Below are 20,024 nucleotides of genomic sequence, written 5' to 3' on the forward strand. Positions count from 1 at the left end.
TGTTATTTGCTGGTTCGCTGAGGTGGTTTCGCTAATGCAATGATTCTCAACCTGTGGGTCGTGACCCATTGGGATCACATATCAGCTATCCTGCATATCAGGTGTTTATGACTCATAACCACAGCAAAGTTACAATCATGAAGTAGCAATGAAATAATTTTATGGTTGGAGTCACCTCACCATGAGGGCCTGTAGTAAAGGGTCACAGCATCAGGAAGGTTGAGAATCATTGTGAGTCTAATGGGTTTCTCAGTCCCCAGCTCCTGAACATGAGTAATTTCCAGCAAACACGCACACACACACTCACTCACACACACATGAACACATACATGCACATACACACGCACCTGCACACACCTCACAGGAACAAGAGTGTTCCTGCCCTTTGTGAGACACGGCACCTTGTCATTCACTGAATGTCCATATTATCTATACCCAGAGCCATCAGCCACTTCAATACTAAGTGTAGTCCAGGAATAGCTGTTGCCCTATGTGGGCTCTCTACTAAAACTAGCCAGTTTCGAGCACCTGCTTTTGTCTATCCTCTAAGGCTCAGATGGTCAGGAGGAGTTAGGTGCTGGAGCTACTAGAAGAAATCAGACCGTCAAGAAAGCAACAGAGATAAACTTTGCCTACTCCAACCTTGCCTATTTGCATAACTGATGCATCTTTTAAGCTGAAGGAATGAACATAAACAAATGTGAAATGAGAGAAATAGAGAAGTACTACCCTATAGACACAGCATTAGGAGGTAGAGGTAAGAGGATCAGGGCAAGTTCAAGACCAGCCTGGGATACATGACACACTGTCAAAGAAGAGGGGGGAGGGGGGAAAGTGGGAGAGAGAAGAGGAGAAAGAGAGAGAGAAAGCAGCTAAGCCAATAGTTACGGCCCTGGTAGAAGACTAGTAAGTGCAATACATGTTAGTATGTATATTCCATACAAATACATACATAAGCACACACATATACATGCATATGTCCATAAATGTGGGTGACAGTGAGACAAAACAAAGGATCTACTCAAAAGGTTTTTTTTTTTTTTTTTTTTTTAACCACCCAATCTAAACTTTCTTCAAGGGGCAGGGGTGTGGTGGTTTGAATGAAAATGGCCTCCATAGGCTCATGGGGGTGGGTAGCATTATCAGAAAGGATTAGGACAGGCGGCATCTGGAGGAAGTGGGGTGGGCGTTGAGGTCTCTGATGCTCAGGCTGGCCCGGTGCTGCTCTTCCTGCTGCCTGCCAATCCAGATGTAGAACTCTCAGCTCCTTCTCCAGCACCGTGTCTTCCTGTGGGCCACCGTTTCCCACCATGATGACAACGGACCAAACCTCTGAACCTGAAAGCCAGCCCCGATTAAGTGTTTTCCTTTATAAGCAATGCTGTGGTCCTGGTGTCTCTTCACAGCAATAGAAACCCCAACTAAGACAGGCAGGAACATTAAGCGAAAAAGACATCTTTCAGAAACAACGGTTTTATGGGTCATTGAAAGCATTGAAGAATTTGAGGGTTTGCAGCTTAAGAGATGGCTCAGTCTGTAAGGCATCTGTCACGTTGGAATGGGTACTTGATTTCAGGTCCCTATCACCCACATACAAGGTTGGGCAAAGCAGAACGTGCCTGTAATCCCAGCGCTGAGAGGTGGAGACAGGGGGATCCCTGGGACTTGCTGGCCAGGCTGAACTGATGAGCTCCAGGTTCACAAGAAACTCTGTCTCAATTAACAGTGGAGAGCAATAGAAAAATACACTCAGTGTTGACCTCTGGCCTCGCCATATGTGTGTGTGTGTGAACACACATACCACATAAACCACACAAAAATGAGTTTGAAATTTCAGAAGTGTATGACTCCTAAGGTTTGATTAACACTTTAATCTGTGAACGCATGATCCTAAAAAGGTTAAGAATTAAATACCCAGGCTTGGCTGGGACAGCATGCAGGCGCAGTCGCTAGTCTGAGTACTCGGATTCATTTAAGGTCTGGATTCATTACTGTGCTCAGCAAAACACCAAAACAGAGATGGCAAAAATGCAGTCAGTAGATTAGATGCCTTGACGACAAAGGCGGGTTGTTTATTTGATATTTGCTTATTTTTTTGCCAAGCATCGCTGAGATGTGTGTGGCAGGATTCCATTCCAGGAGTCATTTAAAAATAGATCAGCAGATTCTAAGAAAGAAATAGCCATTGACACATGAAATGGGGGTGTAAGCTTGCAGAGGAAGAGTCTGCACTTAACAAAAACGCTGAGTTTGATGCTCAGCCCCCACGTGAAAATACCACACATGGTGGTACAGGCTCGTAACCCTGGCACTGGGGAGGCAGAGACTAGCAGATCCCCGGGGCTCACAGCAGCCAGCTTAGCCTGCTGGGTAAGTTCCAGGACAATGAGAGAACCTGTCTCTAAAACAAACAAAAATAGGTGGATGATGCCTAAAGAGCAACATCTGAGTTTGTCTACTCGCCTCCTTACTCAGCAAACACATGCATGCTGACTTGCACACATGCACACACACACACACACACACAGAGAGAGAGAGAGAGAGAGAGAGAGATTATGCAAAGCCATTAAAAAGAGCATTGACAATACCACAGACAATTTAATGTCCATGGCCTCAACCACAATGGTTGGGAATGTACCCATACTCAAAAACTTACTGGGAACACACCTGCGCTCATAAGCTCACTAGGAACACAATTACACTCATAGGTTTTGAGCATGAGATCAATGGGAACAGGCCTACACACACACTCGCTGGGGACACTCTTATACTCAAGCCAACTTATTTTGCTCCAAAGGTAAAAACAGGAGAGGCCACCCTTCTTTACCTCAGATGTCATAAAACGCATGCTTAGGGCATAGAAAGTTTTAAAAAGTAGAACATTAACTTCTACAAAGTTAACTCTGCCCTGTATCTGTAACCCATTTGTGTGTGTGTGTGTATGTGTGTGTGTGTGTATGAGAAAATGATAAACACAAAACCAGAACATCAAACTGCATAAAAATGTAATAGTGGACATTTTCCTTTTTGTCCTGGGCTCAAGTTTCTTACCTGAAAGGATGCATCTCTTTACATCGGTACCTGAGTATTAATAAATATGTTCAATCACAAATACCCACACCGTTGGTGACTTGGGGTTGCTTCATGCTGGCTAGTACCTATTTTCACATAATCACTGTTTTCACATTAATTTGCAGCTGTCCATTTCATACGGTCTCAGAGCCTGTGCGTCCACTCTATACTGATGAATACTTAGCTTATCCCTCTCTTTAGTGGCTAAACACCACCCTGCAATTAATATTCTTGTGCATTCATCTTTATACATGCCAGAATGAAAATATGTGACAGATTTTTTTACTGCATTCCTGTGCCAAAAGGATGCACATTTAAAATCTTGTTAGAATATGAAAATTGCCTTCTACGGGTACTGTGTCAATTCACACCTCCCCTTAAATCCCAGCCATCATGTGGCTACCCTATGTGTGAAGACTAAAATCTCTCTGCATCACAAGCTGATGGGAATGTCTAGGATTAAACTATCTTTGGTTCACATTCACTCGCGTGAATATAAGGAGCAAGGAGGAGTGAATTTTAGGATGATGATAGGAAACTAAATCAATATAATAATAAAAAAATAAGCCTGGAACAATCAGGTAAGATTAACTAGAAAAATGCTCACGAGCGTGCATCACACGGACGATCTCAAATGCAGATGAACCAAACTGGACAGGCCTCCATCTCCCTGCTCAACATGGGAGGGAGACCAATTCTTAGCTGGGTTAGAGAATAAGTGACTTGGGAGAGCCAAAAAGCAAGGGTTTCTCATTCCTTGACCCCAGTAGTAAAAGGGGAGAAGAGATGATTTTGGGGTTCTGTTACTTTACAAAGGTCCCTGATAATCAAGGGATTTGAGCTAGATGGGCTCAGTCACTCCAGTGATCTTCAGCCCTGAGTGGCAGGCAGCCCCTAACAGGATTATCTTTACACCTTTTGAGGCTGGGTCCATAATTTAGGTTTTTCCTTGAGGAAACAGGAGAAAAGAGGGCTAGTTACAGACTGAGATTTCTCTAGTGCTAAAAAGCATCCGGACTGAATCTTACATTTCTTGGTTTAATCTTGAAATGGCTCAACTATTTCTTTTCTGTTCCAAATAAAAAGAATTTAAGGAAGGGCTGTGGTTGTTATAAGATAAAGACATCTCCAACACTCGGACAGTTCTATAAGTGGCTTTGATTGAAAAATATTAAAGTGGCCCTCGGCTGTGCTTTATTAAATATCCATTTTGAAGATAAGAAAACTGAGCCCTGAGAGAGGGACTAGTTGAAGTACACACACACACACACTGCAATAAATCATATATTCAACAAAGTGAATTTCCATGTACAGAATTAATCAATATACTTACCCCGTATTCATATTGTATGGTAAAGAGAATAAATATTAGTGACCTATGAGAAAGCAAAAATATAGACTAAGTGTTTGGTTTAATGGGAAGCAGCCTAAACAGAGTAACAGTATTAATTGCAGAAGGCTGATTCTCCCTTCTGACTGCTACCACCTGACACAACCAACGTCATCCTCTCTCTGGCTGGCATCATCGCCTGTCCTCTTTTTATCAGTCAAGGCAGACATATTGAAGGGGCTTGGTATGGCTATATTGAAGGCCAAGGTTCTGGAAACCATAGGGGTACCAAGGAGAGATTGGGGCTTGAATGGACAGTGAAGGACAATGAGATGACTTCCCATGAAAGAGAGGGGAAAGAAGGAGGGAGGCAGCTGTGGTTAGGGACACACCTGAGACCTGTGACATCCAGGAGGTCACTTAAAAGAACCAGTGCAAGGAGGAATGGTAGAGGGAAAGCTGCCTGACTGATAAGAATGGCTCAGGGTGAGTGGAAATAATATGGAATCACTAGGGAAGAGTGAGCTGGCCCACAGCCAAAATCCACCTGGGGCTTTGCTGCTATTGCAAACAAATTTTAACAGAGGGATGTGACTGAGAAAGACCAAAGGAACGTATGCTCATGCATCTTTTTGTCAAAGGCCTTCAGTGCCTATCACCTCGTTTGGTTCTTGATCATCTATGGTGATGCTGGCCACACCTCCCTGTCTCCAACCCCAATCTTTGGAGCCTGGCCTTGGCCTTGTTTTCATGTACAGGCTTCCCCCTCCTTTGGAATCGCATGCTAAGTGAACGCTCTTTCTCTACACTGTCATCCTTTCTCTAGGAGTAATAGAAACATTATAGATAATGACAATGCATTGTGCCCTTGAAGAGTCCATAAACTGGATGTGCTTGTTGGTTGAAATCAAGATATTTGGGGGCTCTCTTCCTAAACACAGAGAGTCTGATTCTTGCCTTTCCCACATTCTAGAATTGTCCATGTCCCTTGGCTCATAGTCTCTTCCATCTTCAAAACTAGTACTCTCTGGCCTCTGCCTCTGCAGTGACATCTTTTTCACTGATGCTGGTCTCCTTCCTCTCCCTTTCACATCTAAGAATACTTGTGATGACATCCAGATACTCCAAGATACCTCCTGCCATCTCAAGATCACCTGATTGACAGCCTGAATAGCATTTGCAGCTGTAAATTCCCTTTCTCGTGTAAATAACATTAACAAAGATGAGGATGTAGACATTTCTGAGGTCATTAACCTGCCCTTTGCATTCATGAAAGCACTTTGTCCTCCTTCTCTAGTTTCGGGAACCCTGAAATTCTGGGCACTTAATGCTTTTGCTATTCACATCTAGTAAGATAGCAGGAACCAGGGTGCTTTTGTTTGTACAGAACAGCTTCACATTTGGTCATGATGCTAGCACATTATGGAAAAGAGGTTGGAATTTCACAGCCAGGGTTGGTCCCACACGGCAGCTGAAATTGTTCCGCAAACAAATGCACACAAGGATACTCACCAGAAGACTGTGACTGAGGGCTGGGTCCACTTGAAAAAGCCCCTCATGAAGACCTTGAGCCCTGGTGCCCTCACAGATGACCTCTGTGCCCAAAATAGTCTTCCAGCCTTCTCCTCTATTCCAGGGGACTCTCATGGACAGTTGGGAGTCAGTGTCCTGTGTTAGAATCTGCACGAGTGAAATACAAATATGTCTCTTATAAGATCCGTGTGCCTTAAAATTGAGAATAACAGCTTCCATTATTCTGTCCACGATGGAGACATTTCCTAAACAACCCCAATGGCTGTTGACACAGCAATCTTTTTTAGTACTTTTTGTACTGAATAAACATTCTTAGAAATGAAAATAATCTTTCTAAGGGCAAGAGGGTATGGTGGGGAGGGACTCGGACATGGAAAGGAGGAACGGTGTGGGGTGAGGGGTGAAGATGAGGAATGCGTGAAACTACTATAAAGAAATATGTGACTGTGTAAACTTTTTAAAAGGGGTTGTCTTTATTTTTCTTTTATGTGTGTGAGTGTTTTACCTGCACATGCCTATGTACCATGTACATGCAATACCCAGGGAAGCCGTGAGAGGGAGTTGGATCCCCTATCAGTGGACTGGGGGAGGGGTATGGGAGGAGATGAGGGAGAGAGGGCAGGATTGGGAGAGGACAAGGGAGGGGGCTACAGCTGGGACACAAAGTTAATAAATTGTAGTTAATAAAAAATAAATAAATTAAATTTAAAAAGAAAAGTGAAAAGACTTAAGAGAACTAAAATCGTTTTCACAGTATACTTGTGCATGATAATCTTAACAATCAAAGAATAAAAAACTAACTAATTGATTAATGCAAAAGCAAAATATCATACCATGCAAGGTAATATTATTTAGATGTGATACAGAACTACACATGGGTATGCACCTACGTGGATGAACCATGAACCATGAACTGGGAGCATCAAAAGTACATAAGCAGTGGGCAAATCCATAGAGAGAAAGTAGATCAGATTGGCAATTGTCATGGGTAGGGGCAAATGGAAAATCGGGGAGTACAGGGTTACTTTGGGAATGCCAGCAATGTCCCAGAATTAGAAAGCAGACATGGTGTACATCAGGACTGTATCTGGGACTACTCAATTATAAACTTGAGAAGACTTAAAATGGTGAACTTCATGTTTTGAATTTTATTTGTAAACAAGAGAAAATTTATTTTTCTCTATTTGACCTCAAGAACTCTTTATTTTTATCTAAAATCTCTTTGGCACAAAGAACGGAGATGTCTCATTTTTTAAAGTTTGGCTCTTCTGAGCTCCTGTCCCTATGGGAACTGGCAAGGAGAAGGAAACCAGTCATGTCAGATATTACGAGCTATTTTTAAATTTTTTGATGAAAGCTGGGCAAAATAATCAACACTGTGCCAAGTAAAGGCCAGTTTTTCTGGTAGTGGTAGGACCACATTCAATCATAGTTTCAAAACCAAGTAGAAATAAATACAATTATAGAAAACACAGATTTTTTTTTCTATTTTAAAGTGATCATTTTAAATAGTTTATGATAAAAGTTACATTCCGGAAACAAGTCTCAATAAAATGAATTATGATTTTGGAAAGAAAATGCAAATTGGTTTGAAAACTCATTTAAACTATACTCAATATTGTTAAAAAAAAAAAGGAAAAGTGTCTAAAATTATGGAAAATCGGAGATATGTACATTTTAGTTAAAAATAATAATTGGTGCAACCAACTCACATAGCCATGCTGTGAAGAAGTTTTCACAGAGAAACACTACTAAAATGAGGAAGAAGGATGCCTGACTACTGTCCCAATATCTGGAGTTTGACTACTGTTTTGACAAACATCTGGAGTTTCTCAATACACTTGGATAGATGATTTTTGGAGACTTCAAAATAAAACTGTTCAGCGTCATTTTAGAAATCTCCAGAGCATCATAATGCCACCACAGTCTGATTCTCACCACCGACAGCTAAAAGTGTTGCACATCCTTTAATGAAAATTTATAATACTCAGTGTTTATTGGGAAGACATATTTACATAGCGATCATCCCATATATACTCTATTGTTGTGTGCATAGCTGCACGTGTGTGTGTGTGTGTGTGTGTGTGTGTGTGTGTGTGTGTGTGTATGAAGGTCCTAGGTCAAGCTCAAGTGTTGTCCTTCACATGCCATCTCTCTTGTTCCTTGAGAAAGGGTCTAGCATTAGCCTGGAGTTCAAATAGCCTTGACTGGATGGGAAGCCCAAGGGATATCTGGGATAATATGAGGACAAGAGTAACCTAGTTTCATTTTTGTTGTTCTGACAACATTTCTTGAAAAAACAACTTTAGAGAAGAAGGTTTATCAAGCTTACAATTCCAGGTTATGAATCATCAACACAGAGAAGTCACAGAGGGAGGACAACAGGTCATGCCACATCTGTAGTCAAGAGCAAACAGAATGAATGCACCCATGCTTCCCACTTGCTCTCTTTAAGCTTCCTACTGTCTTATGCAGTTCAAGGTTCTCTGTGTAGGTAATGGTGCAGCCCACAGTGGGCTGGGTTTTCCCACATCAATTAACAACAAGATAATCCCCCACAGACTTAGCTAAATACAGGCAACCTGATCTGGACAATACCTCAAATGAAACCCTTGCCTTAGGTGGTTCTAGGTTGTTCCAAGTTGAAGGTTAAAACTAACTAGCTCAGAGAGTATGCTCTTCTCTTGAAAAGCGTAAGAAGGGAAAGGAGAGATGAGAAATTTGATCGAAGACAGAAGTCCATGAAAGACTACATACTATATCTGAGAATCTGGACATTGATTTTTTTTTTCCACAAAATGATTTATGAAGCACTTTTTGCTTCCCCCAGAATGTGTGTGCCTCAGTGTAAAGACCTGTTCTAAGCAAGCTGACAGAGGGAAGAAAAGGTCTTTTTATCAGGGACAGATGATGGGGTGGTATACACTAAAGGGTGCATCTCTGCAGCTCACAGACCAGCCACACGGAGACTTCCTGTGTTCATGGTGATGATTCAGCTAGAAGCAGAGCCTTGACCACACTGTCATCTTGACACCATCAACAGCAATGTGCATTCACTCTGTGCATAAGACATGACCTCGTATGCTATATGCAATCTATGCAGAGTTTCTCTGTTGCAATGGTCGGTGTTGAGCATTTTAACATGTTTGCTTAGGTTCAGCCTCCAAGTATATAAAAATTACCCTATCTCTCACAACAGCCATCTAACACTTTAAGTTAATAAGTGACATTATATGGAAATAGAGGAGAAAGTATGTTTCCATTTAAATGTATCACTGCTACAAACATAACTTGAATACCCTGAAGTGCTATGGCACTAGAATATATGCAAATAATGTTAGCTGGCCTTCTACCCAGGCAATTTCTGCAGAAGTGGTGTGTATTCTGGAGGAAACGCTTTGCTTTGCCACTGCTGACTGTTACTGACAAAAGGAACATTATCCGTGATGACAGCAGGGTCTCACCCTCAGCCCAGCTGCCTGGGGGCATGGCCATGTTTTCTATCATCTGATCCTGTCACCTCAGCTCCATGGGAAGGACCACAAGGCAACCCAACTCAAAGCAAGTGTCTGTGGCAGAGAACTCAAGACTCTAGGCTGGGGAACAGTACAAACAGAAATAAACACAGTGAGAAGAAAAGATGTGGGAGAAGAAAGGCACAGGAAGAGATGGCCCCGGGTAAATTCCAGGTGAAGAGTAACCTTGAATTTAAAAGAAAACAAATATGCTAAGTAGTCACAAAAAGCTCTTGTCAGAGATGAAAATGCAGCAAGAGTCAATCGGCTGAGGGGACGAAAGCTGCCCCACCCCTTCCTGTAGTTTCAGTGTGGGTTTCCTGTGTCTGAGTGAACAGACCCGTGTAGATGAGGTGAATGGGAAGCCTTCACCTTCCTGTGGGTTTCCACTCTCACAGGAAGCCCCCTTGCCCTCCAAGAGAAAAGATGTATACCAGTACTTTAGTCCTTTTCTAAGCACCTGATCACTGGAGTCCCCTCTTAGGGCCCCAGGCTCTTCGGCCAGCATACAAACAGAAGCCCTTTTGCACGTGTGACCAGCAAATGTCACCGTGCCCTCTTCCTCTAACTCCTTGTGATTATTAATCGAACTTCATTTATTTTGAAAGGAGGAGTCTTGGCTTCCGGTTCCCCTGGGATGGCTCAATGTTTTCCAAATGCTCCAATCTTGGGAACAAGATCCAAGATCTTCCATGAGTTCCACCATGGGAAATTTGTTTTCTCTGCAACAGGCTCTTAGGTTGAAACACACCCTGCTGGGTTCTCATCAGTGTGGGCCAGTGGCCAAGGTTGGGGACCAGATAAACAAGAGGCTAAGTCCTGGACTTTTCTGCTCACAAAATTACTATAAAAGTTTGTCTTTGCCTCCATTGGTGACACTAAATCTGTGAGTTCTGTTAAATGCCCAGGTTTTCTTCTTTTTGTGAAACAATTTCCTACTTACTCAATGAGTAAATGTACTTTTCCACCATGCACAACTATCAGAAGGTTCTTTCCAATAACAAATCATTCTGTGTGGACAATAATCTTGTAACTTTTCTTTTTCCAAACTAGAATTTTCAAAGCTCAATGCTTGAACTTTCATTTAAAATAGGGAGTGAGGGGAGGCACCGAAGAGGTGGCTCGGTGGTTAAGCTGCTCTTCCAGAGGTCTGCGGTTCAATGATAAGAACCTACACCTTGACTCACAACCAGCTGTGATTCCAGCACCAGGGGATCTGATGCCTGTTTCTGCCCCTTCAGGCATAGCATACCTAAGGTACACAGACATACATCCAGGCAAACGCTCATACACAGAAAATAACATATTTTTAAATAAAGAAAAGACTCTCCAAGACTAGAGAACTGCTCCCAGTTACCTGTCTTGAGCCTTATTTACCCCAGTCCACTGGAGAACTTCCTTTAATGGCTTGCACCTTCCCTGTTAAGTGTTAAGCGCTGGGGACGTACTTCAGGTGCCAGAGTCCTCGTTTGCCCAGCGTGCATGAAGCCCTGAGTTAGAGCCCCAGCGCTGCATAAATAGGATGTAGTAGAGTACAAATTCCTGTAATCTCAAAACTTAGGATGTGGAGGCAGGAGGACCAAAAGATCAAGGATCATCTTGATTGCATAGTGATTTTAAAGCCAGCCTGAAACCCTGTATCAAGAAAAATAGATGATAGATAGACACACACACACACACACACACACACACACATACACAAAGGGAGAGAGGAGGAAGGGAAGGATGGATAGATAGATAGATAGATAGATAGATAGATAGATAGATAGATAGATAGATAGATGAGTTAACTGTTTTCCAATATACAAGCTAGTTACTTGTTCCTATTTTCACTAAAAAAAAAAAAAAAAATTAGGGCCGACCAGATGGTCCAGAGAGCAATGGCTTTTATTGCCAATCCTGGTGGCCTGAGTTCAGTCTGAGAACCAAAATGTTGAAATAAGAGAACTGATTCCCCCAAACTTGTCTGATCTCCACAGGCATGCAAAAGCACCACCTACACACACAGAGAGAGACACACACCCACACATGCATGCACAAATATATACACAATAAATAAGTAAAATGCAGTCAATTTTTATATTCAAATTTATTTTCACCAGTACATTTGAAAACATGAAACTAGTATGTGTTAACGAGGAACTATGTGATAGTACACACATACGGTATAATGTTAACTCAAGAAAAACTCTCTTATTTCCTCAAACATGTTCTCATTTGTCATTTCTTCATGTTGAAGGTGTATAAAATGCAATGTTGTGGTGTTTCTAAACATAAAGTGGATGGTTATCTACTGTCACTCAGAACTTCTCACTCTTACCTAATAGGACCTACCACAAACTGACCAGCCTCTTTCCATCCCATTCTCTCTCTCTCTCTCTCTCTCTCTCTCTCTCTCTCTCTCTCTCTCCTCTCCCTCCCTCTCTCCACTTTCCTAGCACCCACCTTCTGCCATCAACTTCTATGAAATAATTTTTTTCACACTCAATATATGAATGAGCTAGAGTGTGGTGTGAGTGCCTCTGTCTGGCTTATTTTACTTAACATGGTGAGTTCCATCCAGTCCCATTGATGTCGTTCATTTCAGCCGATTCTACCCCAGGCCACACCCCCTTTAAAAATGGGTTTATTTGAGTTCTTTAGCAGAGACAGTCGACCTCATTGCACACAAGATTCTTCCTGTGGGTCATGAGTCTGTGTGGTCCGAAGACCCTCGGAATGTGGCTGCAGCTTCATGTTCCCCGAAAGGGAAAAACTTGACAACTACTCAAGTGCATTCTTGAGAACTACTCTAAATTCCAGCTGGAACAGAATGCCCCTGGCCTGGAGCCAGCCCACCCTACCTCTCCTACCCTGTCGACCTGGTTGGAGTGTATAAATGCTGCAGTCCTCAGATGACACTGGACTTGGGTCTGTAAAGGCAGAGCCAAGCGCACCCTATCTCAGCTCACCCACTATTCTGGCAACACGGGCGTTTGTTATCATTTCCTTTGTGAGGTCTCCTCCCAATATCAACAGAAAACTTGACAGTAACCACAATAATGTCACATCTAGGAACAACATGGTTCACATTATAAAAAATGCACAGCTAACTTTCAAAACCAGAATGCCCTCTGACCTCCAAGTTCAGAGTGGCATCCGTAGTTCATAATACTCTGTAATGTGCTGCTGAAAGTGCTAAACTCTAGCTTTCCTGCATCTATGAGTTTTTTCTCTGGCCCTGGCAGAACACTTATCTCAGCTCTCTGGACCTTTTAGACTTCTGAGATCTGTCTTTGGAATGAGCGTCTGGCAATAACATGAGCTGATTCCTTGGGTGGGGCCATCCCCAAGGGCAATGAAGAGCTGAATTCCCAAGTGGAAAGTGCTGTGATTCCTATGTAGAGAGAGTCTGCTTCCCTGCCTGCCAACTTTGTGTTCAGACAGTCAGGGGATGAGGGATGGAAAGGCTGGGATTCAGATTCTTGCTAAGATCACACGGCCAACTCATTATGTAATCAAAATACCCAGTTAGGGTAGCCCTGTGCAAGTCTGTAATTCCTCTGAGTACAGAATTTCTCCAAATGGAAAATTAATAACCTGAGGGGCCAAAATGAGTCTGAATCAGTCCCCTGTGCAGTGCTTGGCTCCATATCTGTTTCCTCCCCGCCTCCTCTTCTTCCTTCCTCCCTTCTTTCCTTCCTAATTGATAATAGAGACAACAAACAAACAAAAACAAAGGAACAAACAAACAAAAAACACTTCCCAACATGTTGAAATGGTTATAAAAATAGAAATGGCCCCAAATGAGAGATTATTTTATTTAAAAGGGAAGAAAGATCTGAGGATACAGAGCTTTTAGGTTGAGGAGAAGAAGATGGGTAGCTGGGTAGTAAGTTAGTTGGTTAGTTACTTAGCTGGTTGATTGGTTAATTGGTGGGTTGGTTGGTTAGTTGATTGGTTGGTTAATTGATTGGTTAGTTGATTGGTTGGTTAATTGATTGGTTAGTTAATTGGTTGGTTAATTGATTGGTTAGTTGATTGGTTGGTTAATTGGTTGGTTGCTTAGTTAGTTGGTAGGTTAATTGGTTGGTTGGTTGGTTAGTTAGTTAGTTAGTTAGTTAGTTAGTTAGAGATGAGACAAGATGTTATTATGATACCCAGGTTGAGCTCAAACTCTTAAGATCAAGTGATCCTCCTGTTTCTACCTCCTACAGAGTTGGTCTATAGGCCTGTGTTGTTGGTGGGGGTTAAAAACCTTTCAAACACCAAGGGAAGGGAATCTAACAGAGGGGTGGCTTTTCTGTTACTGTAGAAGAAGAAAGCATACCATGGGACAGTTCTAGGGAGGATTACTGAGTTAATGCATGCTCACCCTGAGAATACAAGAAAAGGCACACCAGGGGCATGCATGGAGTCCTCTCGCACCTCCTCATAATATCTTATTACTCCCACCTTTATTTCTCCCCTTCTGTCTCCTCCTCCCTCCACCTCTCCTCTCCTCCTCTTCTGTTTCTCCATCGTTGTTATGGTCATCCTTCCATTATAACAATTATAAGGACTGACAGAGGCTGAATGTACAGTATGTTCTAGGCTTTGTGAACACTTCATAGCTTTGATGAAAATTTGTGAGTTTCAGGAAGTTGATGTCAGGAAAGAAAGACTTTGGCAGCATAGAAAATCAATTATTGATGTAGTGGCTAGGTGCCATAAAGATGTTCTGTTCCCTCAGCATCTTGGAAAACCCAAGTTCTCCTGTAGAGGCCTTTGCATTTGGAATGTGGCATTCAAGTCTAAAAGTCTGCATGTTACAGAGGTCAGAGGGGCACTGCCTCTCTATAAGGGAGAGAAGAGGGCAATACTTAAGTGTTTAAGCGAAAAGAAAGATTTCATTAAAAGTGGGCAGATGAACTTTAAGGTTAGGCAGAAATTCTGGGGCGGGGAGGAGTACAGGAGAAGAGCAACTGGGCTCAAACAAGGTCTCCTCTTTCCTAAGAATGCTAGCATGGCTTTTCCCATGGCCACATCCTGGCTTTTGGCCACCCTTTAAGCCATCCTGGCTTGCTGTGGGAGTTGATTGCTGGGAGCCTGGAATCTCCTTACCATGTGTCTTCCTTAAGGACAAGACCTGGAACAACACTCCACACTGAACGGTTGTGCCACTCAGGATTGTAACAAGAGATTCAAGGGCTCAAACCTGGGCTTCAGGGATGGAGATGGCTCCCTGAGTAAATGAGCTTGCCACTAACCCACACAGTGGAAGAAGAGAACCATTAGCAACTTATCCTCCGACCTCCACACAGGCACCGTAACATGCTCCCTCCCCAATAAATAAATGTAAGAAAATACAACAACAAAACAAAATGGCTCAAGAGTCATGGATTTCCCATAGTTCACTGTGGAGCTTAGCAACACATTCAGTATGGACCACATACTAAGTGGGGTGAAGAGAATGCTCTATGTATGCATAAGGTTATCAGTGGACAGCAGGGCCGAAAAAATAGCGGCTGAAAACATCACTAGAAAAAGAGTTCCATAATTATAATTAAAGTATGCCTGCTCTTTCATTATGAACTTTGGAAATAAAGGACCTGTGGGGGGGGAGGGAAACACAGACAAAAAAGCTAGAAAGAAGTCTATGTTACTTTTTATAATAAAAAGAAATAAGAACAAAATACTAAATCTAGCTTATATATAACAAGTATGAGAACGACTTATAAACTAAAATTATTAAATATAACAAATCATGAAAATATGGGGTACTTTCTGTAAATTAGGTTGGCACCGGTGAAGTATTTTTTTCTTGTATCATCTGCTTACACTTTAAATGCTACATAAATATCTATGGTTATTAACTCAAGAAGTATCTATCTGGCTATTATTCACACTAACTCATGCTATACATGATAGAGGGGAAAAGGCTTGATTTCCTGGCTTGGCAAACATCTCTGTCTATCTTCTATGGCCATTACAGTTTATAATCACTTTATGTGAACACAGTGCATGTGTGAGTGTGCACACGTAGGCATGTTGGCACGTGTGTAGGCGCATTTGCAGGCCCAAGGTTGATGCTGGGTCTCATCTGTCTCTACCCTATATATAGGAGCAGGGTTCCTTTCTGAACCAGAGGCCACCATTTTGGTGAGGCTGTAGCTAGCCTGCCTGCTCCAAGGAACCTGTTCTACATTTCCCACATGTTGGGAGCATGAGTGGACTACTGCATCCAATGGCTTTTATGTGGGCTCTCTCCAGGCCTCGTGCTTACACAGCAGGCATTTTTACCCAGCCATGGCATCGCCCCAGCCCCGTGTGCAATTCTCAATGGCAGCTTTGACAGAAACATCAAAGATGGATTTCACGGAGCTCCCGAGAGAGGAGACCAGCTAGAAGGCAACCACAGTCTACGGATAATAAAAGTGGGTACCAGGGCAGGAGCTGTGACCTTAGAGCAGCAGCAGAGAAGTCAGGAGCAAGAACTAGTGTGAGCTGCTTGTGACTCTTGAGATTCTAAAAACACCTGGAAGTGATGATAAGAGAAAGTTCTGGGGGTGGAGGTGGGGAGAGAAGTGACTGTGAGGGGAGTTAGAGAAATTAGAGAAGGGTCCATGGACAACCTAATCCTGCATATGTGTGCCACGAGTGTGGTCGAGGCTGGAGAAACTTAGGGATTTCGAAGAAGTAAGTGTGAATAAGAATGCTGTGAGAGCTTGGCAAGCTGTTCACATTTAACCATGCATTCTCGAAAGGCCTCTTTCCTAACAGGACTTTACACTGAAAATTGGTGAAATGGGCACTCATATTTAGACACCTGGCTGTGAGATATTGTTTAGTAAGTAAAAAACCAATAATAATTTTTAAAAATGCTTGCTGACAGGCTTGAGGACCTGAATTCAAATCCACAGCACACATGTAAATGCCAGGTTGACTTTTACATGTACACACTTGAAAACCCAGCAGAGATCTGTAGGGATCAGAAACAGAATTGTTGGGGCTTGCTGGCCTCCAGCCTGGCTCCAGGTTCAGTGAGAGACCCCATCTTAAGGGCACAAGACTGCGCATGACAGGGTATCTGACTGCTTCCTCTGGCCTCAGAATACACACACACACACACACACACACACACACACAGGCGAAATATTTACACTAACAAAATAAATCTTTAAGAATTAAAAAGAAAGCATAAAAGGCATAATATTAATTATAAATTTAAAGTCAGATTAAATAAGTACATAGAGCTTGTCAAAGGTATTGACAATTGTATTTAAAACCTCCATCTAGTATCAAGTGTTAAAAAAAAATCTTGTGCAAAAAAAAACCCAAAACATATCTTTCCTTTTGTATTTCTCATTTAAGGAGTAAACTACGAAACACTAATGCTCTTGGTGCTGAGTTCTTTAAATCCATGAGCTCTCATTGAGCCCTGGCTAAGTACAACCATAGGTGGGCATAGGCAATAATGAAGTGAAGTGTGTGTGTAGTGGAGAGGTGAGGACTGGGTGCTTGCATTTGGCCTTCAAACAAGCCACATTTCCACATTTCGCTTGCAAATGAACCAGCTAGCAGTCGTGGATATTGGACGGTTAGCTTCTGATTCGCTGAGTGTGGGTGGCAGCTGAGAGTCCAGTTTCCAGCAGCTCCTGCCACTGCTGCTGTTCTTGGTAAAGCCAAGGCAGGTTTCTGGGTGCTTTGACAGTGCGCTGACCTGGAGTTAATGTGGCGCTGTGCCTGGTTCTCGTTCATTAGTATTGAACTGAGGAGAGCATCCCTTCGCCCTGCCACCCTTTCTCATCGTGTCCATCTGTTTCTCCCTAATGCAACCCCAATCAGAATGCAGTAGCACCTGGTGGTTACACGAACAAAAAGCTTCTGAGGGATTATCAGAGTCCTACAACTCCCTGAGGCTGGTACCACAATTAGTCTGATGTTAGAGAGGGTAAGAGTTCACCCTGGAGCCATTAATCCACGCCAGTAAGTACAAACGGATTCAGAGTCCAGGGGGTAGTCCAGATACCAGGCTCCTGAGCATCTGCTTGCTCCTGCCTATATTACATCCCATTTCCTTCTGCTGCTGCATCAGAAATGCAGGCGACTGCTCAGTGCTGACAAATCTCAGTCTGTTCTTCCGTCAAAACTCCAGGGCTCTGGGCTGAGGATACCGTTCAGTGAGAAAGCACCTGCTGCGGAAGTTTGCACCTGAGTTTGGATTCCCAGATGCAGGAAGAGCCAGGTATGTGAATCTATAAAACCTCAGCACTCCTAAGTCAAGCCTGGAGGTGTAGACTGAAGAGGCTCACAGAGCCAGGAGGGTAGGAGGTCCTGTCCCAAGCAAGGCGGAAAGTGAAGACCATCACTCGAGGTTGTTACTCGACCATCCTACACATCCTGTGGCTCTTGCTTCCCCACTCAAGCATGTGCACACATAAGAGCTTGCACACATGAATACATGCATCACACACAGAGAGGAGGAGATTAAGGTAGTTAAGGGCCTCAATAAAGCCATTCAAAATCCAGATTTTCTGTAATCCCAAATAGGGAAGGGGCATCTGATATCAAGACTGAGATTATGTTGTTGTTGTTGTTTTTTTTTTCTTCAGGTAGCAGCACCAGTTTGAAAAGGACAATTATACGCCTCTCAGCATCCTTGTGCATTGTCACTTCATCAGCAAAGTACCTGATATCCAATGCCACGAGGATGGTAGAAGTCCCCGCAGGAACCTTCCTAAAGCCACCGTGTGGCAAATTACATCTGTGATCTAGGCACCAACTCCACGAGGCCCCTAAATCTTAGTAAAGACTTTAATGAGCATCTTCTTATTATTCTACAGAAGAGACCCTAATGCAGTGCAGCTAACCGAAATTACTATGGTTTGGATGTAACGTATGAGAGAGAAGGATTAAAATAAAATAAAAATATACCAACTACCAAGTATGTTTTCACAGAGAATATTCAAGAGGTTCTACCATGCACCAATAAGTTTGTCTCTCCAGAGAATTTTATACAACTGGTTTAGAATTCGCTGGGTGCTGGAACTTTTACATGTTCCTCAGAAAATTCTAATGTAAGGCCACAGTTGTACATCATGGAAGATGCCCCTTTCAATCTGCAACCTGGACTTAGGGACTGGGGGGAGGAGAGATGGAAACAAGATGCTCCAGATAAAACAACAGTGGTGTGTAAGTGTTCACTGGTTCTTCGTGGAAGTTGGGACTTTCCTTCAGTGAGGAGCATCGGCTAACAGGCCACCCACCAATGCTGGTAGCTGAGTTTGCACTCACTGATATGCTCATGACCATGACGTTTGGATGGTTATCACAAGATCTCGTTCTCACTTACCACTGTGATGGTATCACGGTTGTTCAGTGGGAGTGTTACAGAGATAAGACCGTTCAGTAATAATAATACCATTCAATAATAATGCTTCCTGTCGTTAGTACATCTCTCCTTTAGCACTGTGACAACTGTATCTAAGTAAAACTGTGATTTCCCTGAAGCCCCTGCATTTTAAATGTTTCATCCCATCCAGTGCAGGCTGTCTCACTAGGTAGCATAGGAGCCCTGCAACAGGGTGCCCTACCAAGCCAGAGGTGGCATTTGCATCCCAGGCCCTCCCAGGCAGGGACACCCCGGACCAGAGTTGGCTCTCATTTTCTCCTCCGTTTCCGCAGATAAGGTTTAGCCTGAAAAGCAGTTCAACTCGGAGAATAGGATGAGCTTTCTCTTTCCCCTTAGCTGCCTCTTGCTCTTGGCATTTTGGAACGCTGCATCTGCCAGGACAGTAACTCGAGCCTCCAAATTAATCAAAACACACAGTGCCCAGTTCAAGCCCTGGCAGGGAAGCCTGGGGGCCAGGGAAGCTCTCCTCTGCTGACCCCAAGGCCACAGCTTCCCCAGCCACCACCCCTTAGATGCCACAGTGCTTCCGCTCCCAGGCAGGTGCCCTGGCGCTGGGGCAATGCCTGCCTGCGGGCAGCTTACCTGAGGAACAACCAGGCAGAGAAGGCACTGCAGGCCACCCGGCAGACCTGACACGCGCCTCGCGCTCGTGGCTGGACGGAATCCACCCGTGACCGTGCTCCTCTTCACTGCCTGCTCAGCTTCAAGTCTGTGCGCTGGCTGCGAGCTGAAGGCCGGCAGGCAGCAGATGTGCAGCCGCGGGAGCTGCCAGCAAACCCGGCCTCCAGAGTCGCAGACTCCCGCGCGCCTCCCGCTTAATCTGGGCAGGGCTGCTGGCCACTCCCCCACCCTGTGCAGCCACCTCCCTGCCGCACACCCCTAAATTCCTCGCTCTGACCGGCACCCGCTAAGCACCGGAGTCCCAGGATCGCGGGGACATCACCCCTTTCACCCTGACCCTGGATTTGCGCCCACCTGCCTGCTCTGCGGCCGCCCAGCCCTTTCTCACTTCCTGGGCACGATGCCCGGTTGAAGGGACAGTACAGTGCCTGGCGAGCTGGGAGGGAGAGGGGACGAGGGCGGGACCTCAGCCACTTCTTCCCTCCCTTGGAGTCGCAATCAAAAGCTTGAGTGAGGACAAACAGACCGCGGTGGGTCGAGCCCTACAAAACTCGCCCCAGTGGGCCAGCAAGGCGAGCTT

The 20,024-nt window shown here is 43.8% G+C and overlaps 1 protein-coding gene across 1 annotated transcript in view; it reads right to left on the reverse strand.

Moving 5' to 3' along the window:
* The window catches only part of Col4a4 (collagen type IV alpha 4 chain), a 115,412-nt gene extending 95,830 nt beyond the window's left edge, over positions 1-19,582 (reverse strand). The window contains exons 1-3 of the mRNA XM_021635103.2: positions 19,406-19,582; positions 5,915-6,082; positions 4,406-4,448 (exon numbers count right to left, since the gene is read on the reverse strand). Of these exons, the coding sequence (XP_021490778.1) occupies positions 4,406-4,448; positions 5,915-5,961 (90 nt within the window). The 5' untranslated portion in view covers positions 5,962-6,082; positions 19,406-19,582. The remainder of the gene's footprint in view (positions 1-4,405; positions 4,449-5,914; positions 6,083-19,405) is intronic.
* Between the last annotated feature and the right edge of the window lie 442 nt (positions 19,583-20,024).

Source organism: Meriones unguiculatus, chromosome 15 (assembly GCF_030254825.1).
Source record: "Meriones unguiculatus strain TT.TT164.6M chromosome 15, Bangor_MerUng_6.1, whole genome shotgun sequence".
Taxonomy (NCBI): domain Eukaryota; kingdom Metazoa; phylum Chordata; class Mammalia; order Rodentia; family Muridae; genus Meriones; species Meriones unguiculatus.